The 12,043-nt window shown below is 42.5% G+C and overlaps 1 protein-coding gene across 1 annotated transcript; it reads right to left on the bottom strand.

The window, feature by feature from the left end:
• Nucleotides 1-8,236: 8,236 nt before the first annotated feature.
• LOC140065345 (N-formyl peptide receptor 3-like) lies at nucleotides 8,237-9,627 on the bottom strand. Its single transcript, XM_072112935.1, has one exon. It carries the CDS (start codon nucleotides 9,590-9,592, stop codon nucleotides 8,555-8,557), a length of 1,038 nt encoding a protein of 345 aa, XP_071969036.1. The 5' UTR covers nucleotides 9,593-9,627; the 3' UTR covers nucleotides 8,237-8,554.
• Nucleotides 9,628-12,043: the final 2,416 nt, after the last annotated feature.

The raw sequence follows: 12,043 nt of genomic DNA, 5'->3' as shown, positions 1-12,043 counted from the left end.
GTGGAGTAACGCGGCTACTGCGGCATGGAGTAGCCACGACCAGTAGCCTCATGTTCGGCTACTCCACGCCCCAGTAGCCGCATTAAAAAATTAGCATATACATGTAATAAAGTTTTGTAAAAGACACCCGGGACGTGAGGATTAGCCCAAAAAAGGGCTATCCTCACGTCCAATCCATCCACCTACCACCCCTTCTACCTTTATAGATAGAATCGGGGTGGTAGGTGTCCTTTAATGCTGTCTGTCTGTTAAATCAGCCTGGGTTCCTGCTCCTATGGGATTCTGGGGGCGGATCTCAGGCTGCATAAATTGGATCTGGACCTCCACCTGTGCCAGTGTTGGTCTTTCTCGAACTCACAGCCGCTGGATTCCTGGTCTCCTGTTCTCCCTTAGCGTGGTTTGCCTCTCCCCACTATTGTATTTCGCTAGTTAGTTTAATATTTTTTGACTTGCATTTTTTCACCTTGACGTATTCTCCGGTGTGACCCGGCGGTTCTGCCCACTCTTCTATGTTCTGTATCTGTACATCTTTAGTACAGATCTTTATCACCTCTGTCCACTTCTTCTTTCCGTTATTTCCTTATTCTAGGTGTTGATATCGGCGTTGCTACACACAGTGGTTTATCTCTCTGTCTATCAAACAAAACAAAACTAGTTAATATGTATAGTACAGGCGGTCCCCTACTGAAGGACACTCGACTTACAGACGACCCCTAGTTAAAGACGGACCCCTCTGCCCCCTGTGACCTCTGGTGACCTCTCTGAATGTTACTATAGTCCCCAGCTGCAATGATCAGCTGTAAGGTGTCTGTAATGAAGCTTTACTGATAATCCTTGGTCCCATTACAGCAAAAAAATGTGAAACTCGGATTGTCACTGGGGCAAATTTTTTTTTTGTCTGGATCTACAATTATAAAATATACAGTTTCGACTTACATACAAATTCAACTTAAGAACAAACCTATGAAACCTATCTTGTACGTAACCCAGGGACTGCCTGTATACAGATAAAGTCTACTGCACCATCCCTCAAGCAAAACCGTTGTAGAAGCCTCGTGTAGGTCACTAACCTGATAATCCCTTATGTTAGAGAAAATTCTGATTTACTTTCTAATGCCAACTACCCGGCGGATGGAGGGGGTGGAGCTTGTGCGCCTGTTTTCTACTTTCATTAGTTCTATGAAAATGTCAATCACTGTGTAAAGAGACTAAGAGCAGAAATATGACCCGAGGTGCGGTATTGTAGGATGGTGTCCATGGTAGACGGAACCCGCTAAGGATTGTGTAACAACTCACCTGTCGGATCAACTAGCCTTGATTGGTTATGGTTTCCGCTGGCTGGAGCATTGGGGGCATTGCCGGCCATCACCGGCACACACATGACACTGCAAGGCCCAGCACATTAGGACTTTAGGGCTGAATAGGGACAGTCCACCCTGATTGTCTTAATGGATTCATCTATCACATGTCAAGGGTGCCCCTGCAATCCATGGCTCGGATCGTGGGCAGACCCGTGTCCCTCTCCGTTGGGCAGCAGCCCCCGGCCCCAGCACCAAACTCACCTCTCCATGCTCCTGCTCCCGTTGGCCTTGTCCGCGCGTGCGTCTCCGCTCCCTAGGGGCGGGCGCTCCAGCACTTGAGGATTTAAAGGACCAGCGGACCGCTGAATGGCGCTGGTGCTCTTGGGTTTCCTTAAAGGCTGGCTGTTCCCAGGATTCCCTGCCTTAGATAAAGCTTTCTGTTCCCTGCGCTTGTTCCCTGTTCTGTTGTGACCTCGGACCTGACCTCTGCATCTCTGCCGCCTGCCCTGACTCCGTGCCTGTTCTTGACGTCCTTGGCTGCCACCGTGGGCTAGTTGCACCTGTGTAGCGACCTGATGGCACCCGGCTGCAGCAAGACCATCCCTCTTTGCGGCGGGCTCTGCTGAAGACCAAGTGCCAGGTGTCGGCCAGTACCATCTCCCGCGGTGGTGCAGGGGGTTTACTGACCCCGAACCCTGACAGCTATGATATAGCTCCGGTTTGTCCATACTCTCCTTCCTTGCTGCCATGACTCTACTGGGTAAGAATGAACCAAATTGTATACGTATGGTCTGTATGGTTGTTTACCCTCGTATTGCATGGCTGTTATGACCTTGCATTACTAATTGATTACTTGATTTGGAGTTTGACCTATATTTTAATGGATATCCTTTAAAGGTTATGTTATATTAAGTACCTTGATTCATATTTCTGGTCTGGTTTGGTTGGCGCAGTAGTCCTTGGTCCTTATCTATGGGGTTTAGGACCCAGAATACGTGACTGATATTCAACAATTGGTTGATCCTAAAGAGACTAAGAGGCATAAAAGATACCAAATAACTAAACTAAATTTTCTATAAAACAATTCAAGCATCAAATCTCCAGATTGTTCTCTGACTCACATCCAGGTAAGTATTTCATTACATTTAAAAAAAAAAAGTTTGATCTTAAACCACTGGTTCATGAGGCCCTGTAGTTGGTTAAAGGAGATCAACCACCTAGATGTTGTGGTTTTAACCCACGCTGGTGTGTGCTTGATTTCAAATTTTGCAAATAAACATGCAAATGAGCCTCATGGGTTCCTTTGTCTTCTGACTCTGTCTGCTGATGTTCATCATTTTACAAAAAAATATAAAAAGTAATCAGGGTATTGGTGCTATTTATGCAGTAATCTTGGTTCTGGTACTATCAATGTAGTAATCTGGGTTCTTGCAGTATCTCTGAAGTAATCTTGGTTCTGGCACTATATAAGTAGTAATCTGTGTCCTGGTACTATCTATGTAGTAATATTGGTTCTGGTACTATCTATATAGTAATCTTGGTTCTGGTACTATATATGTAGAAATCTGTGTCCTGGTACTATCTATGTAGTAATCTTGGTTCTGGTACTATCTATGTAGTAATCTTGGTTCTGGTACTATATAATTAGTAATCTGTGTCCTGGTACTATCTATGTAGTAATATTGGTTCTGGTACTATCTATATAGTAATCTTGGTTCTGGTACTATATATGTAGAAATCTGTGTCCTGGTACTATCTATGTAGTAATCTTGGTTCTGGTACCATCTATGTAGTAATTTTGGCTCTGTTACTATCTATGTAGTAATATGGGTTCTGGTACTATCTATGTAGTAATCTGGGCTCTGGTACTATCTATGTAGTAATCTTGGTTCTGGTACCATCTATGTAGTAATTTTGGCTCTGTTACTATCTATGTAGTAATATGGGTTCTGGTACTATCTATGTAGTAATCTGGGTTCTGGTACTATCTATGTAGTAATCTGGGCTCTGGTACTATCTATGTAGTAATCTAGGTTCTGGTACCATCTATGTAGTAATCTTGGCTATGGTACTATCTATGTAGTAATATGGGTTCTGCTACTATATATGTAGTAATCTGTGTTCTGGTACTATATATGTAGTAATCTGGGTTCAAGTACTATCTATGTAGTAATCTGGGTTCTGGTACTATCTATGTAGTAATCTGGGTTCAAGTACTATCTATGTAGTAATTTGGGTTCTGGTACTATCTATGTAGTAATCTTGATTCTGGTACTATCTATGTAGTAATATAGTTTCTGGTACTATCTATGTAGTAATCTTGATTCTGGTACTATCTATGTAGTAATATAGTTTCTGGTACTATCTATGTAGTAATCTGGGTTCTGGTACTATCTATGTAGTAATCTGGGTTCTGGTACTATCTATGTAGTAATATAGTTTCTGGTACTATCTATGTAGTAATCTGGGTTCTGGTACTATCTATGTAGTAATCTGGGTTCTGGTACTATCTATGTAGTAATCTGGGTTCTGGTACTATCTATGTAGTAATATAGTTTCTGGTACTATCAATGTAGTAATCTTGATTCTGGTACTATATATGTAGTAATATAGTTTCTGGTACTATCTATGTAGTAATATAGTTTCTGGTACTATCAATGTAGTAATCTGGGCTCTGGTACTATCAATGTAGTAATCTTGATTCTGGTACTATATATGTAGTAATCTGGGTTCTGGTACTATCTATTTAGTAATATAGTTTCTGGTACAATCTATGTAGTAATCTGGGTTCTGGTACTATCTATGTAGTAATCTTGATTCTGGTACTATCTATGTAGTAATCTGGGCTCTAGTACTGTCTATGTAGTAATCTTGGTTCTGGTGCAATCTATGTACTAATCTGGGTTCTGGTACCTAGCATAGAGGTGGCGGAAAGGGGGGACATAATCGCAAGTGCTAGCAATAAACCATCATTTATGATTATTTCAGGGCTTTTATGCCACTGGTTTGGCACCAACGCCCTGATAAATACCCCCCTTTGTAAGTGTCTGTTTGCTCTAATCGCTGTGTGTGATCTTTTTTTCAAAGTCCTTATAAAGTTTCAAAATGCTTAAAAAGTCCCAGCACATAGACCAGCAGGGACTGGAGGAACTATGAGATTTTTTATGGGACTTTTTGCAAAAGTCCCAAGTCATGACTCTGGCTTTGCACAGTGTTGCTTTAGCAGTAGTTCTATGTTAACGCCAGATTTGAGATTTTTTTTTTATGCCAAAAAATACTCAGGAAAACCAGTGATAAATAACTGAAAAACGTCTGGAGAGACCTGGACAGGGGCAAAAATACCTAGCTCTATGGTCCCACCATTGGTTTGGCCAATGTATGCCTGAGGTCCGGAGCGTTGTATGAACCGTCTGGTGATGTCCTCAGATGCTCTTCATGATAAAGAAACCTGGAAAGTGACTTCATTTCAATTTTATTCTTTCTAGTTAGACTCTTGCTGACTGTGCTGTTTTGCTGACTGTGCTGTACTTATCCAGATTTAGCTTACTCTGGAAGTTTAGCAGGGAAGCTTAATATGACCACAAAAAGGAAGATGTCACAGCTGCAGCTCCTAAATAGAGTCAAAGCTGTGGCAGCACCGAGGAAGGAAAGGTGTGAACATTAAGAAGTTCTGCTTTTATATATACAGTATATTTCACCCTTACACCATTTTTATTGAATTTCCTTGCCCACTCGTGTCCTTAGGCATCAGAAGATGCTGTGGCCACCACCGGACGTTTTAACCTCATTGCCTACTACACTACCTACAAGCTGCATGCTTCTTCATAGATTGGAGACATGACTCGCTCTCCTCTCCTGTTTGTTTACACTGCTCTGAGTAGTGAGTGTTAGCGCTTTCTGCAATGAGCAATATTTTCAAACATGGAGCTGAAAATGAAAGGGGTTACTTCTCACTGCTCCGAGCTGTGTAATAAAACACTGACAGAGCAGATGTAAGCTTATAGATAGATCTATAGCCACATAATATACAGACTGCAATGCAAATCTCTAAAGACAGGAGCTTTGTAACCTAATTTTTTACAAATTGAGCAGAATTTCTTAAAGGGAGTCTGTCACCAGAGACCCTATTTAGCCTTTCCCATCCCTCCACAGACAAATAATAGCATATTTCCGAACAGTTTTTATTAAAATGCTGTCATTTCCGGATCAAATGATAACTTACAATCACCGGCCACTTTATTAGGTACACCTGTCCAACTGCTCGTTAACACTTAATTTCTAATCAGCCAATCACATGGCGGCAACTAGGCATGTAGACATGGTCAAGACAATCTCCTGCAGTTCAAACCGAGCATCAGTATGGGGAAGAAAGGTGATTTGATGTCTTTGAACGTGGCATGGTTGTTGGTGCCAGAAGGGCTGGTCTGAGTATTTCAGAAACTGCTGATCTACTGGGATTTTCACGCACAACCATCTCTAGGGTTTACAGAGAATGGTCCGAAAAAGAGTGAGCGGCAGTTCTGTTGGCGGAAATGCCTTGTTGATGCCAGAGGTCAGAGGAGAATGGGCAGACTGGTTCAAGCTGATAGAAAGGCAACAGTGACTCAAATCGCCACCCGTTACAACCAAGGTAGGCAGAAGAGCATCTCTGAACGCACAGTACGTCGAACTTTGAGGCAGATGGGCTACAGCAGCAGAAGACCACACCGGGTGCCACTCCTTTCAGCTAAGAACAGGAAACTGAGGCTACAATTTACACAAGCTCATCGAAATTGGACAGTAGAAGATTGGAAAAACGTTGCCTGGTCTGATGAGTCTCGAATTTCTGCTCCGACATTCGGATGGTAGGGTCAGAATTTGGCGTCAACAACATGAAAGCATGGATCCATCCTGCCTTGTATCAACGGTTCAGGCTGGTGGTGGTGGTGTCATGGTGTGGGGAATATTTTCTTGGTACTCTTTGGGCCCATTGGTACCAATTGAGCATCGTTGCAACGCCACAGCCTACCTGAGTATTGTTCCTGACCATGTCCATCCCTTTATGACCACAATGTACCCAACATCTGATGGCTACTTTCAACAGGATAATGCGCCATGTCATAAAGCTGGAATCATCTCAGACTGGTTTCTTGAACATGACAATGAGGTCACTGGACACAAATGGCCTCCACAGTCACCAGATCTCAATCCAATAGAGCATCTTTGGGATGTGGTGGAACGGGAGATTTGCATCATGGATGTGCAGCTGACAAATCTGCGGCAACTGTGTGATGCCATCATGTCAATATGGACCAAAATCTCGGAGGAGCTTCCAGCACCTTGTTGAATCTATGCCACGAAGAATTGAGGCAGTTCTGAAGGCAAAAGGGGGTCCAACCCGTTACTAGCATGGTGTACCTAATAAAGTGGCCGGTGAGTGTATATTAAAGTTTACCTGGCTTCCTGCAAGCTGTGTCCCCAGGGCATGTCCATCACAGAGTGGCTTCCCAGTCCCTACTGTGTAAATTGTTTCTCTTCCATTACTTTGAAAAAAAACCTCCTACCAGTCACAGCAGATTGCCAGAAAATAAAGCAGATGGCTGGGAAAGCAATGGCTGGGAGGTGGGGCAAGCAGTGATTTGGAGGTGGAGCAAGCAGAGACCAGGAGGTGGGGCAGCCAGTGACTGGGAGGTGGTGCAATCAGTGACTGGGAGGTGGGGCAAGAAGTGACTGGGAGTTGGGGCAATCAGTGACTGGGAGGTGGGGCAAGCAGTGACTGGGAGTTGGGGCAAGCAGTGATTTGGAGGTGGAGCAAGCAGAGATCGGGAGGTGGGGCAGCCAGTGACTGGGAGGTGGGGCAATCAGTGACTGGGAGGTGGGGCAGCCAGTGACTGGGAGGTGGGGCAATCAGTGACTGGGAGGTGGGGCAAGCAGTGACTGGGAGGAAGAGGAACATTTTAGACAGGAGTGGCTGGGGAGTCCTGCTCTGTGATGAACACACCCAGGAGACACGGGAGACAAATCTGGCAGGGAGCCAGGTAAATTTAAGTTATAATTTGATCCACAAATGACAGCATTTTGATCAATAACAGTTTAGGAATATGCTATTAATTGTCTGCAGGGGAGGCTAAGAAAGGGTCTCTGGTGACAGGTTCCCTTTAATAAATTATTAAAGAAAAATGTTCACAACACCCCCCCACACACACACACACACAAAACCAGATCCTAAAATATCTTAAAAATGAAAAGATTCATTCTCTAGATTCTTTGTTGTAACATTTTAGATTTGGACGGCATCTCTAAATGGCAGACAAGTCTCAACTTGACAGATGCAAAAATTCAGGACCTGACGGAACAAACGTGGTCTGGAAGTCCAGATGCCTACAAAGGTGACCGGAAAAAGCAATATCCTTAAGGTGACTTTTAACCTTAGCCAAACCAGTTCCCTGTTCTGCACTGATGAGGAGCAAAAACCCAAATACAGTTACTGCAGATGGGACTAGTTTGACTCAATCCAAAATCATGTCACAAGCCTCGTGGAAACTCTGGCATGGACTCATAAGTAACTGCCATCAAAAAGGTAGCACCAGAGATACAGTTTCCCATCCAGGAAAACCTATTTGCATATTCCCTTTCCAAGAATTTTTAGTGGAGGAAGCAAAGCCCATAAGACTCAGTAGCACTGCAAAGGAGGTTGTGTAAATGCAATCTTTTTAAAAATTGGGGGGAGTACCAGAAACTAACAAAATTGAGCTGATTTGTGACTCCCACAGAAGTAATTTTGAGTTACAGACACAACATATGACAACCGGGTTTGATTATTTTGACAACTCTAAAAGTTGACTGTTCAATTCCGTTGCCAACAGCTTAGATGTAGATAACCCAACATATGACCATTTTAAAGATATCAACAATATTTTTATTAAAATAATCCAAATCTTGTCAAACACACCCTACAAGATGATCCCTATAGTTCTTATAGATTTACGAGATCATTGTTCCCATTGTATATTTAGCTCAGGGTCTCTTGTCTTTAAATGGTCAATTTTTGTATTTTATTTTCCAAAAATGTACATTGCATGTATGAGAACTTCCTACATCCCAGGAAACAGTCAATGTGTGGCCGAGTCGAGATGAAGACATATTCATACATTGGATTCAAAGGTAGCACAGAATAGTTGTTTGGCAAGAACCAATAATTAAAGAGGGGTCAAAAGTGTAAGGAAATGTCTCCCGCATCGGAGATGTTCAGAAGTTTTATTGGGTTGTGCGTTCTAGACCTCTGTATCCAAGGCATTAGTTCTTTGATTTATGTTGTTTTCATCGTTCCTATCATCCAAGTCATCAGGATCACTAAGGATAATCTCTACCTTCTGCGGAATGGATTTAACAAAGTTATTTTTGAAACCTCTGCTCAGGAGGACGTAGAGTATGGGGTTGATGGCACAGTTGAAATACGCCAAAATGGTGGCGATTTCATTTATGATAAGGTCAATTCTCCATTCATTGTATCTCAGGGAGACCAGTGACCAAGTTTGATATGGAAACCAGCAAACAAAGAAACTTGTCAATATGGCCGCTATGGTCACGAAAGGTCGAGCTGACCGACGTCTCCTAAGGGTCCTCAGCTTTAGTAGGATAAATCCATAGGAAATGAAAATAGTGAGGAATGGGACGGTGAATAAGCAGATGTTCAGCATGATGAGCATTACGTTTTCCGATGCTTTGTACCGGATTATTCTGTACGGTGTGTAATGAATCAAAGAACATTCAGAAAAGGTTAAAAAATCTAAATCTGCAATAGCAAACTGGAAGCAGAAGAAGATGATATTCACCGTCCACATGACTGCTGAGAGGGTCCAGGCCAATTTTTTGGTTCTGTGTATCTTGGACCAGAATGGCCACATGATCGATACACAACGGTCAAGACTTATGAGGATCAGGAAGTGGACGCTTGTCACCATGTTTGTAAAAAGTGATGTTATACTGATATTACAAAGGTTGGAATAATATTTCGAAGGGAAGGCTAAAAACATTTGCATGATGCGGAAAATAAGAAATACCGAAGTGATAAAATCAGCAATGGCCAGGTTGAGGAACCAAACAGCACTGATGCTCTTCATCTTAAATCCAGAAATCCAGATGACGAGACCATTGCCGGCTAATCCTAAGAGAATGGTGATACTGTTGCAGGCAATGGAGAAAATCTTTATGGAAGAATAGATGGTGGAGAAGGAGGTTGACCCAATGTGAAAATAATCACCATCAAAGTAGTAGTCCGTGTAATTCCAGCTTATGTTATAATACTCCATGACGTTTCAACACTTTCACCGATGATGTTGATGATGATGATGGTTGCTGATGATAAAGAAGAAGAAAGAGTAAAAAAATAACATTAACAATTTAATCCCCAAAACTTTTGTCCCCAAAGTTCAATGTTATTGAAATGTTACTTGTCCCAAATGAAGAATACAATAGTTGGCCAACAAGGGACACCGGGAAGATGTTACCCAGAAGACGACAGTAAGAGCTTTTGTAAGGAGTTACAGATTTTTTGTAATTCTGGTTGAAGGACTTTTCTGATATATAAATACCCCAGATCAGACTAAGTTCTTGGCACCTTCCTCATCAAGTTTTCTTAAAGGAAACCTACCACTTCTAAACGGTCGTTTTGACCTAAACATACCTTTACCTTGGGGTATGTAAGCTGATGCTGGAGTTGGTCTTGTTAAGGCAGATAAATGCGCAGTTTCGCCAAAAAAAATCTATTTTTACACTTACCAAATGACCCCATTCGGCGCACCAGGACGCGATCATGATAATGCATGCGCCTTGCGTGGCTGAAACTGCTCCCCCCTTCCTCGCTCCCGAGAGACGGTGACGTCACCGAGCTCTCGGAAAGCACTAGCGCATGCGCACTGTATCTTAATTTCACAGGGCCATCCACTTTGTATTGTGGCTGTATGAAATTAAAATACAGTGCGCATGCGATGTCTCCTGCTCTTGGGAGCGAGGGAGGGTGGGTGGGGGGAGGAGGGTTACCCACGCAAGGTGCATGCATTATCATGATTGTTACCAAGTGCCGAGCGTTCTGGTGCGCCAAATGGGGTCATTTGATTAGTGTAAAAAATTGTGCATTTATCTGCCTTAACAAGACCACCTCCAGCTTACATACCCCAAGGTAAAGGTTTGTTTAGGTCAAAATTTTAACAATGGTTGAATTTAGCCTTTCTGTATTCCTATGTAAAGTGGTACCCAAAGAACACATTCACTCCAAATGGGGAGTCTGTAGTATAGGACAATTTAAAGGAAACCTGTCAGCAGTAATTGATCCTGTTAACCACTGCCAGTATTGTATAGCATGAAAAAATCACCCAGAAACTCAACTTTGAAGTGAGTTTATCATTAAAGTCAAGCTCTCCCCACCGGAGAAAGTAACCCTCTGCTGCTGGGTACTTATATCCTTGGGTGCAGGACCATCAATCACAGAGCAGGGGGCATTCTAAGTTTGGGAGATCTTGACTTCAGTGTTGAGATCTTCACCACCTTGCCTTTTATACATCCAATGTAAATCTTAATTCAAATGTGATAGTTTGGATGGTCCCACCACCATATTGAGATGGTTGACAACATACTGGTAGAGATTAATCAGGTCTGTCCCTGTAATGTAGGTGGAAATTAGCATGAAATCCATTCACTTTCTTTGAATTACTGTTGTGGGAGAATTGGCTGCCCCATTGGTGATGGTGGTGGTGGTGATGGTGGTGGTGGTGGGGGGTGGTCCTTCCGATCTCTAGATCTCCAAGGGTTGAATAATGTGTAAATCCACTCCAGTTCATTAATAGTAACAAAGTGTCAGCAAAACATAAATGATACAAACTATTCACTAGGTTCTATATATAATCTCTCGGCTATCGAGATAAGTGAATATCATCAGTCAAACCTACCGCACCTTTATTTGTGGGTCGGTTTGTTTCTGCGATATCTCCCCTCCGTCTGTCCCCCGGCGTCCTTCCTTACTACAGAACTAATTGTCATGTCCTTGTGTTGTAGAAGTCGAATTATAATTTCATTTACAGATTCATAATCTCATCTCTCTGTTCTGTGTGGAACATTACCCTGTGACTCAGGGGGCGATTAGATTAGGAGATGATAATGGAGATGTTCTGGCTCACTCTGCTCCTGGAAGACAATATGTTGTCTGATTGTTCCGGACTAAATTCGACCAAAAAAACAGGAGTTGTAATGTTAGACTAGAAAATGAGAGAGACTTATTATCCAGTGTGAGACACTTTGATAAATCTGATCCGGAATCAGACGATCGAGTCTAAATTTGCCACGTCTTACTTCCTTTATGTAACTTTATTGGCATAAAATGGAGCGTTGTGTTTCAAGAGTGATTTGCTCTCCTCCTAAGGTTCAATAAAAAGGTGCTCAGAATATACACATAAGAAATAAGATGAACCTGTGGCTCGCTCTTGACATGCCTCTTTTAGTATTATGTATAAGAGTAACTGCTTGGTAGCGAACAAAGGAAATCAGTCTGGTAAATAACAATAGGGGCCTTGATTTTCATGTCGAAAGGGTCTACCGGGGTTTAGACCAACATCAGAAGAACCACTTGGTCTTACAAGCAGATATTAGGGATTTGTCATCAGGTTGATGCTGGTGGGTTGAGTATACTACTACTGTCATCAAAACTACAGGTGTCATAGTGTCATAGTTTATACGGTTGAAAAAAGACACTTGTCCATCAAGTTCAA

This window comes from Engystomops pustulosus, chromosome 6 (genome assembly GCF_040894005.1).
Source record: "Engystomops pustulosus chromosome 6, aEngPut4.maternal, whole genome shotgun sequence".
NCBI lineage: Eukaryota > Metazoa > Chordata > Amphibia > Anura > Leptodactylidae > Engystomops > Engystomops pustulosus.
The sequence above is the reverse complement of the archived record's forward strand: the minus strand, read 5'-3'. Positions and strand labels throughout refer to the sequence as shown.